General features: G+C 46.9%; 1 protein-coding gene across 1 annotated transcript in view; it reads left to right on the top strand.

Moving 5' to 3' along the window:
- LOC306918593 (disintegrin and metalloproteinase domain-containing protein 22-like) overlaps positions 1-16346 on the top strand; it is a gene marked incomplete at its 5' end in the record, with an annotated part of 67819 nt that overhangs the window by 12368 nt on the left and 39105 nt on the right. Inside the window, 6 exons of the mRNA XM_079531485.1 lie at positions 8738-8830; positions 8911-8991; positions 10804-10854; positions 12894-12957; positions 14619-14724; positions 15025-15150. Coding sequence (XP_079387611.1) covers positions 8738-8830; positions 8911-8991; positions 10804-10854; positions 12894-12957; positions 14619-14724; positions 15025-15150 — 521 coding nt within the window. The remainder of the gene's footprint in view (positions 1-8737; positions 8831-8910; positions 8992-10803; positions 10855-12893; positions 12958-14618; positions 14725-15024; positions 15151-16346) is intronic.

Raw genomic sequence — 16346 nt, 5'->3', positions numbered from 1 at the left:
AACCATCAATGTGTTGCCACTATGAACACATTAACCATCAATGTGTTGCCACTATGAACACATGAACCATCAATGCTCTGCCACTATGAACACATGAACCATCAATGTGTTGCCACTATGAACACATTAACCATCAATGTGTTGCCACTATGAACACATTAACCATCAATGTGTTGCCACTATGAACACATTAACCATCAATGTGTTGCCACTATGAACACATTAACCATCAATGTGTTGCCACTATGAACACATTAACCATCAATGTGTTGCCACTATGAACACATTAACCATCAATGTGTTGCCACTATGAACACATTAACCATCAATGTGTTGCCACTATGAACACATGAACCATCAATGCTCTGCCACTATGGACACATTAACCATCAATGCTCTGCCACTATGAACACATGAACCATCAATGCTCTGCCACTATGAACACATTAACCATCAATGTGTTGCCACTATGAACACATTAACCATCAATGCTCTGCTACTATGAACACATGAACCATCAATGTGTTGCCACTATGAACACATTAACCATCAATGTGTTGCCACTATGAACACATGAACCATCAATGTGTTGCCACTATGAACACATTAACCATCAATGTGTTGCCACTATGAACACATGAACCATCAATGTGTTGCCACTATGAACACATGAACCATCAATGTGTTGCCACTATGAACACATGAACCATCAATGTGTTGCCACTATGAACACATTAACCATCAATGTGTTGCCACTATGAACACATTAACCATCAATGCTCTGCCACTATGAACACATTAACCATCAATGTGTTGCCACTATGAACACATGAACCATCAATGCTCTGCTACTATGAACACATGAACCATCAATGCTCTGCCACTATGAACACATGAACCATCAATGCTCTGCCACTATGAACACATTAACCATCAATGTGTTGCCACTATGAACACATTAACCATCAATGCTCTGCTACTATGAACACATGAACCATCAATGTGTTGCCACTATGAACACATTAACCATCAATGCTCTGCCACTATGAACACATGAACCATCAATGTGTTGCCACTATGAACACATTAACCATCAATGTGTTGCCACTATGAACACATTAACCATCAATGCTCTGCCACTATGAACACATTAACCATCAATGTGTTGCCACTATGAACACATGAACCATCAATGTGTTGCCACTATGAACACATTAACCATCAATGTGTTGCCACTATGAACACATTAACCATCAATGCTCTGCTACTATGAACACATGAACCATCAATGCTCTGCCACTATGAACACATGAACCATCAATGCTCTGCCACTATGAACACATTAACCATCAATGTGTTGCCACTATGAACACATTAACCATCAATGCTCTGCTACTATGAACACATGAACCATCAATGTGTTGCCACTATGAACACATTAACCATCAATGCTCTGCCACTATGAACACATGAACCATCAATGTGTTGCCACTATGAACACATTAACCATCAATGTGTTGCCACTATGAACACATTAACCATCAATGTGTTGCCACTATGAACACATTAACCATCAATGTGTTGCCACTATGAACACATGAACCATCAATGCTCTGCCACTATGAACACATTAACCATAAATGTGTTGCCACTATGAACACATGAACCATCAATGCTCTGCCACTATGAACACATTAACCATCAATGTGTTGCCACTATGAACACATTAACCATCAATGTGTTGCCACTATGAACACATTAACCATCAATGCTCTGCCACTATGAACACATGAACCATCAATGCTCTGCCACTATGAACACATGAACCATCAATGCTCTGCCACTATGAACACATTAACCATCAATGCTCTGCCACTATGAACACATTAACCATCAATGCTCTGCCACTATGAACACATTAACCATCAATGTGTTGCCACTATGAACACATTAACCATCAATGCTCTGCCACTATGAACACATGAACCATCAATGCTCTGCCACTATGAACACATTAACCATCAATGTGTTGCCACTATGAACACATTAACCATAAATGCTCTGCCACTATGAACACATTAACCATCAATGTGTTGCCACTATGAACACATTAACCATCAATGCTCTGCCACTATGAACACATTAACCATCAATGCTCTGCCACTATGAACACATGAACCATCAATGTGTTGCCACTATGAACACATTAACCATCAATGTGTTGCCACTATGAACACATTAACCATCAATGTGTTGCCACTATGAACACATTAACCATCAATGTGTTGCCACTATGAACACATGAACCATCAATGTGTTGCCACTATGAACACATGAACCATCAATGCTCTGCCACTATGAACACATTAACCATCAATGTGTTGCCACTATGAACACATTAACCATCAATGTGTTGCCACTATGAACACATTAACCATCAATGTGTTGCCACTATGAACACATTAACCATCAATGTGTTGCCACTATGAACACATTAACCATCAATGTGTTGCCACTATGAACACATTAACCATCAATGCTCTGCCACTATGAACACATGAACCATCAATGTGTTGCCACTATGAACACATTAACCATCAATGCTCTGCCACTATGAACACATGAACCAATGAAGGCAGAAAAGCCTGATAAAAAAACAAAACAAAAACTACAACTAATAATTAATTAATTTAAAAAACAAGTGGTGCATAATGAACAAGCCATTCCAATTAGCTTCCTTGTGCGTGCTCTGCTCGCGCACAAGTAGTTGGACAGAGGACAACCATGTTGTCCTCCGTCCACATTGGGGTTGACCTCGCCTCAGAGGACAGACCATGTTGTCCTCCGTCGTCATTGGGGTTGACCTCGCCTCAGAGGACAGACCATGTTGTCCTCCGTCCACATTGGGGTTGACCTCGCCTCAGAGGACAGACCATGTTGTCCTCCGTCCACATTGGGGTTGACCTCGCCTCAGAGGACAGACCATGTTGTCCTCCGTCCACATTGGGGTTGACCTCGCCTCAGAGGACAGACCAGGTTGACCTCACCTCAGAGGACAGACCATGTTGTCCTCCGTCCACATTGGGGCTGACCTCGCCTCAGAGGACAGACCATGTTGTCCTCCGTCCACATTGGGGCTGACCTCACCTCAGAGGACAGAGCATGTTGTCCTCCGTCCACATTGGGGCTGACCTCACCTCAGAGGACAGACCAGGTTGACCTCGCCTCAGAGGACAGACCATGTTGTCCTCCGTCCACATTGGGGTTGACCTCGCCTCAGAGGACAGAGCATGTTGTCCTCCGTCCACATTGGGGTTGACCTCGCCTCAGAGGACAGAGCATGTTGTCCTCCGTCGTCATTGGGGTTGACCTCGCCTCAGAGGACAGACCATGTTGTCCTCCGTCCACATTGGGGTTGACCTCGCCTCAGAGGACAGACCATGTTGTCCTCCGTCCACATTGGGGTCTCACAGGCCAGGGTTTCCTCCAAGGTGGAAAGCCTGGTCTCTGTTCCAAAAGTGCCGTGTGATCCGGTCGGGAACGGATGATTGTAGTATTGTTTTGTCGTCGACAGGCAGGCTATTCCTCGTCGTCTGTGTCCTCTGCGTTGGGGCTATTCCTCGTCGTCTGTGTCCTCTGCGTTGGGGCTATTCCTCGTCGTCTGTGTCCTCTGCGTTGGGTCTATTCCCCAATATGACCTTCATCTCCTCGTCACATTGTCTCCGGACGGTCAGCTGCTTGTCGTGAACCTCCTTCACGTAGCTCAGGTGCGTCTGCAGCTCGGCGTTCTTCTTGAGCAACGCCTCCTTCTCCCCCAGGCTCCTCCGCAGCTCCTCCTGGGCGCGGTCCAGAGACTTCTGGAGGTTGACCTCCTTCTGGCCGCTCTCCGACACCGAGCGCTTGGCCTGCTCCTTCACCGCCTTCTCCTTCTTGGTCCAGTTCTGCCGCCCGCGCTCCCAGATGTGGTTCCGCTCGGCGATGGTCTCCTTGAGCATCTTGATCTCCGACTCCCTCTCCTTCTCCTTCTGCAGCGTGACCTTGAGGCGCTCCAGCGTGTTCTGCAGCTGCACCTCCTTCTGGTAGTTCTCGGAGAGCACCCGGCGGCTCTCGGCCTTCAGCTCCTTCTCCTTGACGGTCCTCTCCTCGCGCTCCCGCTCGGAGACGCTGGTCCGCTCGGCGAGGGTCTGCTTCAGGCCGATGATCTGCTCCTCCTTCTTCCCCAGAGCCTCGTTCTCCTTGCGGCTCTTCCGCAGCTCGTCCTTGATCTGGTCCAGCGCGTGCTGCAGCTGGGACTCCTTCTGGTAGCTCTCGTAGAGCGCCCTCCGGTGCTCGGCCCTCTCGTTGTCCCAGATGTTGTCCCTGTGGTTGTCGGGCATGGCAGCCTTTCGCTCTTCCTCAGAAGCGCTAGCTTCGTTTTGGGGTGTCGTTTCCCGTTCACCCTCTCGACTCTCTTGGACTCTCTTGGATCTCTCGTCTGGGTCGTGAAGGCGGAGCGCACCGTCGCTGGGTCACGGGGTTGGCGGTGAGAATGTGGTGTGACCGTGGCGAGCCGCGGTGGCTTATGAACAGTCTTGATGACGTCGTGATGACGTCACCATGAGTATTCTGATTAGGAACCGTGGAAAAGCGCTGCGATCTGTTTTTGACGGGAGCTAGCCCCTCCCCTAGCCCCTCCAGCTTTTGGTGTGTGTGCACAAACTTTGTATTACATTCCCATTGACAATGAATGGACAGTTTGACGTTACCTTCACACGGCACAGGGGTGATTTTTAACACAGAGATCAAAGTCAAAGTTGTTTGTTACGTTCTCCGCATTTGACCCATCTCTTGGAGCGGTGAGCTGCAGCCGTGCCGCGCTCGGGAATCATTTGTGACCACACGCGATATAGAGCCTGCCATCGCGGGGGTGGCAATTGTTGAGGACAGCTGAAAAACTATTTTCTTTGTCCTTTTTTATTTTTCTGTCTAAAATAATCTGAAGCTATATTATTATTCATGTCATGTTAGAGCAGGTCTGTAATAAATGTCAGAGCTGATATCGACATATAAATATGAAATAAATGCTTAAACATGTCACTATGTCTAATGTTATAACCATTGGGTTAACCAATGCTAACTAGACATACGGCTTCCCTGCTATAGTATGCAAATTCCGCTAAAATCCGCCTTTTTGTACACAATCGTTTTGGAAGATAATACTAGTCTTTTACTAACTGGCTAACAGAAATAGCACAGAAAGAAGTATTAACAACGATATTTTGTAAAAAGTGTGTTTATTTTGGTCCGCCTAAAGCTAATTCATGCTAATGTTCCAGCTGGGGGCACTGTTGACCACAACAATGGAAAATGCGGAAATGGCTTCCTATTTCCAATAGCAGAAGAAGAAGACTCGAATGAATGTATTGTAAACATTGTAACATTATGTCACCATAACGTGGTTATTATTAGTTGCTTTGGAATGTACCTGCCATGAAAATTAAGGTCATAATAACGCAGATCGCATCGATATGTAATATAGCGCGATAATGTACTTGTTTTAGCTTACAGGATTGATATCAATATATTAGCTAAATGTAGCTAACGGCTATCATTGTGGGGTTGCCAGTTTCTGCGAGAGAAATAAGCAACCCGGTATATGAAAACAAGCCCAAAATAAGCGAAAATAGCGGATCTACATGCATACAAACAACACAAATCTTGTGTCTGGCATAAATTATTTTCAGATGGGGGTCTGCAGACAAATAATAATAATAACAGGCTAATGAAACAGAGGAATTAAGAGAAGAGCCAAGAGGGCACAATTTGTGCTGGGAGGGTTTGAGAGCAAACTGTCCTGTTGTCTGTTGGTTACTGTTTTTTTATTTTTTTATTTATTGCATTCATATAGCTCTTTTATTTGTACTCATCTGGAACATTTACATAGGCCTAATTTATCTGCCACTGTTATTTTCCCTTTTTCATACTACAAAAGGCCAAATAAATACAGTAGCCTATTTTAAAAAGGAGAGATAACAGGCAAACGATCAAGATAACAACATTCTCTAATTGTGTAGACTTATTGTAAATTAAGTAATGCAGATGTTTAACAATTATGTATATCTTGAGAGTGTAAAATGAAACAAAATGGACCTTTTTAAGGTTTATTTTTACACTTGATAGTTAAAGATCTAATAAGGGTCCACTTGGTTACCAACTCTCCATAATCAACTACACTTTAAAAACAAGCCCAAATAATCAACTACACTTTATTTTTGTCAAATACATTTTTATTAACAGGTTATAAATTATTATAAAATTGGTACAGTAGGCCTATGCATTATTTTTCTTTAGAAACAAGGCCAACTAATTATAATAAGCAGACATGGCAACACTGCTGGTTGACTAATGGAGAAATGAAGGGAAAACAGCGCCCCCTAAAGTCACAGATCACTGAACTAAAGCTTAGAAGTCCATTTTCTCTGCTTGGTCTTTTTTCCACTACTCCTGCAAGACATTTTTCTATAAGCCATATCTCCAAAACTGGTGGGTCAAACTGAACAACCAATATGTCAATTTGAAGCTATGATTCCCTGCTTTCACATGACATGAAAAAACGGAAATTCAAAAAAATCCAATGGCAGCCCCTCGGTCAAATCTGGTCACATTTGATTAGTTGATTTGACCCCCCAAATCCAACCCATTGATGCTGAGTGCCAAGCAGGGACTGACCCCCCCAATCCAACCCAGTGATGCTGAGTGCCAAGCAGGGACTGACCCCCCAATCCAACCCAGTGATGCTGAGTGCCAAGCAGGGACTGAACCCCCAATCCAACCCTTGATGCTGAGTGCCAAGCAGGGACTGAACCCCCAATCCAACCCTTGATGCTGAGTGCCAAGCAGGGAGGCACTGGGTCCCATTTTTGGTATGACCTGGCCGGGGATCGAACCCCGACCTCCCAGTTTCAGGGCGGACACTGAAAGTCCACTGTCTGTCTGGTTAACCGACTGACAGTCCAACACAACATTGCTCGTAAATAAATGAAAATACAGTGACAGGGAACGAGGGGAGGGTCATTCCCAATGCCCTCCTTACCGTAACGGTATGCGGGACTAGGCAATCTGGGGCTATGCCAACATGCTAACATGTGTTTGGGATGAACAGGTCTTGTTTGTGCTGTGACATAATGTGTGTGGTGGCTTCACTGTGACCTCACTGGGCTGTCACGTTCACCACTGTGACCTCACTGGACTGTCACGTTCACCACTGTGACCTCACTGGACTGTCACGTTCACCACTGTGACCTCACTGGGCTGTCACGTTCACTACTGTGACCTCACACGTTCACCACTGTGACCTCACTGGGCTGTCATGTTCACTACTGTGACCTCACTGGGCTGTCACGTTCACTACTGTGACCTCACTGGGCTGTCACGTTCACTACTGTGACCTCACTGGACTGTCACGTTCACTACTGTGACCTCACTGGGCTGTCACGTTCACTACTGTGACCTCACTGGGCTGTCACGTTCACCACTGTGACCTCACTGGGATGTCACGTTCACCACTGTGACCTCACTGGGCTGTCACGTTCACCACTGTGACCTCACTGGGCTGTCACGTTCACCACTGTGACCTCACTGGGCTGTCACGTTCACTACTGTGACCTCACTGGGCTGTCACGTTCACTACTGTGACCTCACACGTTCACCACTGTGACCTCACTGGGCTGTCACGTTCACTACTGTGACCTCACTGGACTGTCACGTTCACCACTGTGACCTCACTGGGCTGTCACGTTCACCACTGTGACCTCACTGGACTGTCACGTTCACTACTGTGACCTCACTGGACTGTCACGTTCACCACTGTGACCTCACTGGGCTGTCACATTCACCACTGTGACCTCACTGGGCTGTCACGTTCACTACTGTGACCTCACACGTTCACCACTGTGACCTCACACGTTCACCACTGTGACCTCACTGGGCTGTCACGTTCACTACTGTGACCTCACTGGGCTGTCACGTTCACCACTGTGACCTCACTGGGCTGTCACGTTCACCACTGTGACCTCACTGGGCTGTCACGTTCACCACTGTGACCTCACTGGGCTGTCACGTTCACTACTGTGACCTCACTGGGCTGTCACGTTCACCACTGTGACCTCACTGGGCTGTCACGTTCACTACTGTGACCTCACTGGGCTGTCACGTTCACCACTGTGACCTCACTGGGCTGTCACGTTCACCACTGTGACCTCACTGGGCTGTCACGTTCACTACTGTGACCTCACTGGACTGTCACGTTCACTACTGTGACCTCACTGGACTGTCACGTTCACTACTGTGACCTCACTGGGCTGTCACGTTCACCACTGTGACCTCACTGGGCTGTCACGTGTTCTGGGCTAATCAATGTATTCTATTCAACAAAACTCGACTTGACTAAAGGACGGCAGAACAGAATTGTTTGAAATGGGTCCTGAGGTTTTGGAGACCCCAGACCTAAAACATTGTGTGTGTGTGTGTGTGTGTGTGTGTGTGTGTGTGTGTGTGTGTGTGTGTGTGTGTGTGTGTGTGTGTGTGTGTGTGTGTGTGTGTGTGTGTGTGTGTGTGTGTGTGTGTGTGTGTGCGTGTGTGTTTGCGTGCGTGCGTGCGTGCGTGCGTGCGTGCGTGCGTGCGTGCGTGCGTGCGTGCGTGCGTGCGTGCGTGCGTGCGTGCGTGCGTGCGTGCGTGCGTGTGCGTGTGCGTGTTGTAGGAGTGTGCCAGACAAGGAGAGAGCTGTTGCAAGGCCTGCACTCTGACACAAGGCTCCAAGTGCAGCGATGGACTCTGCTGCAACAACTGTCAGGTATCCACACGCACGCTCGCACGCACGCACGTACGTACTGTGACTGTATTGTGACTGTATTGTGACTGTATTCTGTGCAGATGGAGTTCATGGGCGTGGTCTGCAGAGAGGCAGTGAACGACTGCGACATCCCCGAGAACTGTACCGGAAACTACAGCCAGGTGAAGGGAACCGCCGCGGATCAGTGACGTCACCGCGGCTCAGTGACGTCACCGCGGCTCAGTGACGTCACCGCGGCTCAGTGACGTCACCGCGGCTCAGTGACGTCACCGCGGCTCAGTGACGTCATGTTGTAGTTTTAGTAAAAACAGAGATGTTTTTGTAGTTTTAGTAAAAACAGAGAGATGTGTTTGGGTGAGCGGTGAGTCTCTTACCACCGCGGCTCAGTGACATCATGTTGTAGTTTTAGTAAAAACAGAGATGTTTTTGTAGTTTTAGTAAAAACAGAGAGATGTGTTTGGGTGAGCGGTGAGTCTCTTACCACCGCGGCTCAGTGACATCATGTTGTAGTTTTAGTAAAAACAGAGATGTTTTTGTAGTTTTAGTAAAAACAGAGAGATGTGTTTGGGTGAGCGGTGAGTCTCTTACCACCGCGGCTCAGTGACGTCATGTTGTAGTTTTAGTAAAAACAGAGAGATGTGTTTGGGTGAGCGGTGAGTCTCTTACCACCGCGGCTCAGTGACGTCATGTTGTAGTTTTATTAAAAACAGAGAGGTGTGTTTGGGTGAGCGGTGAGTCTCTTACCACCGCGGCTCAGTGACGTCATGTTGTAGTTTTATTAAAAACAGAGAGATGTGTTTGGGTGAGCGGTGAGTCTCTTACCACCGCGGATCAGTGACGTCATGTTGTAGTTTTTGTAAAAACAGAGAGGTGTGTTTGGGGTGAGCGGTGAGTCTCTTACCACCGCGGCTCAGTGACGTCATGTTGTAGTTTTATTAAAAACAGAGAGGTGTGTTTGGGTGAGCGGTGAGTCTCTTACCACCGCGGATCAGTGACGTCATGTTGTAGTTTTAGTAAAAACAGAGAGATGTGTTTGGGGTGAGCGGTGAGTCTCTTACCACCGCGGATCAGTGACGTCATGTTGTAGTTTTTGTAAAAACAGAGAGGTGTGTTGGGGTGAGCGGTGAGTCTCTTACCACCGCGTCTCAGTGACGTCATGTTGTAGTTTTAGTAAAAACAGAGAGGTGTGTTTGGGTGAGCGGTGAGTCTCTTACCACCGCGGATCAGTGACGTCATGTTGTAGTTTTTGTAAAAACAGAGAGGTGTGTTTGGGGTGAGCGGTGAGTCTCTTACCACCGCGGATCAGTGACATCATGTTGTAGTTTTAGTAAAAACAGAGAGGTGTGTTGGGGTGAGCGGTGAGTCTCTTACCACCGCGTCTCAGTGACGTCATGTTGTAGTTTTAGTAAAAACAGAGAGGTGTGTTTGGGTGAGCGGTGAGTCTCTTACCACCGCGGATCAGTGACGTCATGTTGTAGTTTTTGTAAAAACAGAGAGGTGTGTTTGGGGTGAGCGGTGAGTCTCCTACCACCGCGGATCAGTGACGTCATGTTGTAGTTTTAGTAAAAACAGAGAGATGTGTTTGGGTGAGCGGTGAGTCTCTTACCACCGCGGATCAGTGACGTCATGTTGTAGTTTTAGTAAAAACAGAGAGATGTGTTTGGGTGAGCGGTGAGTCTCTTACCACCGCGGCTCAGTGACGTCATGTTGTAGTTTTATTAAAAACAGAGATGTTTTTGTAGTTTTAGTAAAAACAGAGAGGTGGGCCTCCAGCGGTCAGATGGGTGGGCCGTGAACCACAAGCAATGGTGTAACTTATAGCAGTTGTTCCCAAAAGTTTGGAACCAAATGGACCCTTATGGGTCTGTAACTCTGAGAGTGTACATTTTGGTTCCATTTGTACACAATTTGTAAACAATTTGGTTTGGTTTGGGAACCGCTGACTTATAGGAACTGTCTTTTTGTTTTTTCAGTGTCCACCAAATGTGCACAAGATGGACGGTTACACCTGTGAGAAGGAACAGGTACGTTCATCAGGTGTTTGTTTACAGTGTACATCAGCTGCTGTTGTTAACACAATGTTTACAGTGTACATCTGCTGCTGTTGTTAACACAATGTTTACAGTGTACATCTGCTGCTGTTGTTAACACAATGTGTACAGTGTACATCAGCTGCTGTTGTTAACACAATGTGTACAGTGTACATCTGCTGCTGTTGTTAACACAATGTTTACAGTGTACATCTGCTGCTGTTGTTAACACAATGTGTACAGTGTACATCTGCTGCTGTTGTTAACACAATGTTTACAGTGTACATCTGCTGCTGTTGTTAACACAATGTTTACAGTGTACATCTGCTGCTGTTGTTAACACAATGTGTACAGTGTACATCTGCTGCTGTTGTTAACACAATGTTTACAGTGTACATCAGCTGCTGTTGAGGTTTGGGTTGTGTAGTTACCTTGCCATGATGTAACTCCAAATGTGGACAAGAAATCAAAAATAATTTCTCCAGTGATTAGAAATTGATAATTCAAAATATGCTCCTCATTGACTTACATTGTACGCTGAAACAGCTCTCAAAGTCACTCTTTTAGTACGTAAACAAACACAAACAAAGTTGTTTCAGACAATATAGAGCAACACCAAAACTCATGTGGTTTTATTTCTTCATAAAAATGGTAACTTCCTGTTGATTTTACTATATGAAGATCTGGATCCGGATCCATGGATCCAGTCCGGGTTTTCTTCTGAATAAAAATGGACAAATCAACAGGAAGTTAACATTTTTATGAAAAAATAAAACCACATGAGTTTTGGTGTTGCTCCATATTGTCTGAAACAACTTTGTTTGTGTTTGTTTACGTACTAAAAGAGTGACTTTGAGAGCTGTTTCAGCGTACAATGTAAGTCAATGAGGAGCATATTTTGAATTATCAATTTCTAATCACTGGAGAAATTATTTTTGATTTCTTGTCCACATTTGGAGTTACATCATGGCAAGGTAACTACACAACCCAAACCTCTACAAAAGTGGTCTTACCCTTTAACACAATGTTTACAGTGTACATCAGCTGCTGTTGTTAACACAATGTTTACAGTGTACATCAGCTTCTGTTGTTAACACAATGTTTACATTGTACATCTGCTGCTGTTGTTAACACAATGTTTACAGTGTACATCTGCTGCTGTTGTTAACACAATGTTTACAGTGTACATCAGCTGCTGTTGTTAACACAATGTGTATAGTGTACATCAGCTGCTGTTGTTAACACAATGTTTACAGTGTATGTTACGAAGGATATGAGATGTCACTCCGACGTCACCACAGTGACGTCAGAGGCGACATCTCAAGACTATAAAGAAGAGGAGCCTGGATAGGTAAGAGTGAGTTTAAGGTTATTGATCGGTTATAACACTATACTTTAAGGACAACTAGAAGATAACATCACGATCAACTGCCTTCTTCAAGAGTTTGTATTTCACCCCTCACTTCTACAGAGGACGAACTCTCGGCTCCATAACTGGTCTCTGACTAGATCCCCGTTTACAGTGTACATCAGCTGCTGTTGTTAACACAATGTTTACAGTGTACATCAGCTGCTGTTGTTAACACAATGTTTACAGTGTACATCTGTTGCTGTTGTTAACACAATGTTTACAGTGTACATCAGCTGCTGTTGTTAACACAATGTTTACAGTGTACATCAGCTGCTGTTGTTAACACAATGTTTACAGTGTACATCAGCTGCTGTTTATAGGTTCATATTTTACGGGGGCCAGTTTCGAATTGCAGCCGTCCGTAGGGTCCCTTTGAGATGCAGCCGTCCGTAGGGGCCCTTTGAGATGCAGCCGTCCGTAGGGGCCCTTTGAGATGCAGCCGTCCGTAGGGGCCCTTTGAGATGCAGCCGTCCGTAGGGGCCCTTTGAGATGCAGCCGTCCGTAGGGGCCCTTTGAGATGCAGCCGTCCGTAGGGGCCCTTTGAGATGCAGCCGTCCGTAGGTGCCCTTTGAGAGCGGTTTTGAAGGAGTCTAGGATTCACATGTCTCGTGTCTCTGTGCAGGGTCGCTGTTTCAACGGCAGGTGTAAAACCAAAGATCGACAGTGCAAGTACATCTGGGGAGAGAGTAAGTGTCAAAAGTACATGTGTGTAAACATTGAAGTCTCAGAGATATAAATGCCATTAAATGGGGGTCCGTAGCCTATTGCATGTCAAACTGGATGGGTCCTCACTGCTAGAGCCGTAAAAGTCTTCTCTTATGGGGGTCCCTGGCATATCTCTTCAAATGGGGGTTCCTGGCATATCTCTTCAAATGGGGGTTCCTGGCATATCTCTTCAAATGGGGGTTCCTGGCATATCTCTTCAAATGGGGGTCCGCGGGCTAATGAGTGTCAATGTGGGGGTCCTTGACATGACAAAGGTTGTGGACCACTGCTTTAGGGTTCATGTAGTCTCTCAAGACAGACAGCAGGGGCCGCTGTTTTCCACTGCTTTAGGGTTCATGTAGTCTCTCAAGACAGACAGCAGGGGCCGCTGTTTTCCACTGCTTTAGGGTTCATGTAGTCTCTCAAGACAGACAGCAGGGGCCGCTGTTTTCCACTGCTTTAGGGTTCATGTAGTCTCTCAAGACAGACAGCAGGGGCCGCTGTTTTCCACTGCTTTAGGGTTCATGTAGTCTCTCAAGACAGACAGCAGGGGCCGCTGTTTTCCACTGCTTTAGGGTTCATGTAGTCTCTCAAGACAGACAGCAGGGGCCGCTGTTTTCCACTACTTTAGGGTTCATGTAGTCTCTCAAGACAGACAGCAGGGGCCGCTGTTTTCCACTGCTTTAGGGTTCATGTAGTCTCTCAAGACAGACAGCAGGGGCCGCTGTTTTCCACTGCTTTAGGGTTCATGTAGTCTCTCAAGACAGACAGCAGGGGCCGCTGTTTTCCACTGCTTTAGGGTTCATGTAGTCTCTCAAGACAGACAGCAGGGGCCGCTGTTTTCCACTGCTTTAGGGTTCATGTAGTCTCTCAAGACAGACAGCAGGGGCCGCTGTTTTCCACTGCTTTAGGGTTCATGTAGTCTCTCAAGACAGACAGCAGGGGCCGCTGTTTTCCACTGCTTTAGGGTTCATGTAGTCTCTCAAGACAGACAGCAGGGGCCGCTGTTTTCCCGAATATGTGACGATGGTTTTCTCAGATTGGGGTTCATGTGGTTAACATACATTAAGCAGTGACTCCACACCACAGTGACACTCAGAGCTGTGTGCTTTGTTCACCACTAGAGGCCACTGCTGAGCGGTGTGCTTTGTTCACCACTAGAGGCCACTGCTGAGCTGTGTGCTTTGTTCACCACTAGAGGCCACTGCTGAGCTGTGTGCTTTGTTCACCACTAGAGGCCACTGCTGAGCTGTGTGCTTTGTTCACCACTAGAGGCCACTGCTGAGCTGTGTGCTTTGTTCACCACTAGAGGCCACTGCTGAGCTGTGTACTTTGTTCACCACTAGAGGCCACTGCTGAGCTGTGTACTTTGTTCACCACTAGAGGCCACTGCTGAGCTGTGTGCTTTGTTCACCACTAGAGGCCACTGCTGAGCTGTGTGCTTTGTTCACCACTAGAGGCCACTGCTGAGCTGTGTGCTTTGTTCACCACTAGAGGCCACTGCTGAGCTGTGTGCTTTGTTCACCACTAGAGGCCACTGCTGAGCTGTGTGCTTTGTTCACCACTAGAGGCCACTGCTGAGCTGTGTGCTTTGTTCACCACTAGAGGCCACTGCTGAGCTGTGTGCTTTGTTCACCACTAGAGGCCACTGCTGCAGACAAGTTCTGTTACGAGAAGCTGAACATTGAAGGGACGGAGAAAGGAAACTGTGGCAAAGACAAAGACACCTGGATACAATGTAACAAACAGTAAGTTATAGAGTTAAATTGTCGTTAAACATCTGCATTGCTTAATTGACAAGATTGCCACACAATTAGAACATGGTTATTTTTGATCAACGTTTGCTTGTTATCATGGAATTGCTGACAAAATCTTATCCAATGACAATGAAGAAAATATTCTTTAGTTTTGGGTCTGAGAGGCTAAATGTCATCAAACGGTGGTCCATGGGTCTGAGAGGCTAAATGCCATCATGGTGGTCCATGGCTCAGATGGGTCTGTTAGGTAGAACAATATGGCACACTGCAGCGCGTTCCTTTGTGTTTCAGAGACGTGCATTGTGGGTACCTGCTGTGTTCCAACATCTCCCCTGCGCCGCGCCTGGGAGAACTGCAGGGAGGCCTGACCACCTTCTCTGTGCCTCTGGCCCAGCACAGCACCTCACTGGACTGCAGGTATACTGTCTAGAGCAGGACCATGGAGAGGGCCACTATAGTTCCACACTCACTCCAGAGGGCCACTATAGTTCCACACTCACTCCAGAGGACCACTATAGTTCCACACTCACTCCAGAGGGCCACTATAGTTCCACACTCACTCCAGAGAGCCACTATAGTTCCACACTCACTCCAGAGGGCCACTATAGTTCCACACTCACTCCAGAGGGCCACTATAGTTCCACACTCACTCCAGAGGGCCACTATAGTTCCACACTCACTCCAGAGGACCACTATAGTTCCACACTCACTCCAGAGGGCCACTATAGTTCCACACTCACTCCAGAGGACCACTATAGTTCCACACTCACTCCAGAGGGCCACTATAGTTCCACACTCACTCCAGAGGACCACTGTAGTTCCACACTCACTCCAGAGGGCCACTATAGTTCCACACTCACTCCAGAGGACCACTATAGTTCCACACTCACTCCAGAGGGCCGCTATAGTTCCACACTCACTCCAGAGGACCACTATAGTTCCACACTCACTCCAGAGGACCACTATAGTTCCACACTCACTCCAGAGGACCACTGTAGTTCCACACTCACTCCAGAGGACCACTATAGTTCCACACTCACTCCAGAGGACCACTATAGTTCCACACTCACTCCAGAGGACCACTATAGTTCCACACTCACTCCAGAGGACCACTATAGTTCCACACTCACTCCAGAGGGCCACTATAGTTCCACACTCACTCCAGAGGGCCACTATAGTTCCACACTCACTCCAGAGGGACACTATAGTTCCACACTCACTCCAGAGGACCGCTATAGTTCCACACTCACTCCAGAGGACCGCTATAGTTCCACACTCACTCCAGAGGACCACTATAGTTCCACACTCACTCCAGAGGACCACTATAGTTCCACACTCACTCCAGAGGACCGCTATAGTTCCACACTCACTCCAGAGGACCGCTGTAGTTCCACACTCACTCCAGAGGGACCACTATAGTTCCACACTCACTCCAGAGGACCACTATAGTTCCACACTCACTCCAGAGAGCCACTATAGTTCCACACTCACTCCAGAGGACCACTATAGTTCCACACTCACTCCAGAGGACCGCTATAGTTCCATACTCACTCCAGAGGGCCACTGTAGTTCCACACTCACTCCAGAGGACCACTATAGTTCCACACTCACTC

Source organism: Electrona antarctica, assembly GCF_951216825.1.
Source record: "Electrona antarctica genome assembly, contig: scaffold_430, whole genome shotgun sequence".
Taxonomy (NCBI): Eukaryota; Metazoa; Chordata; class Actinopteri; order Myctophiformes; family Myctophidae; genus Electrona; species Electrona antarctica.
The sequence above is the reverse complement of the archived record's forward strand: the minus strand, read 5'-3'. Positions and strand labels throughout refer to the sequence as shown.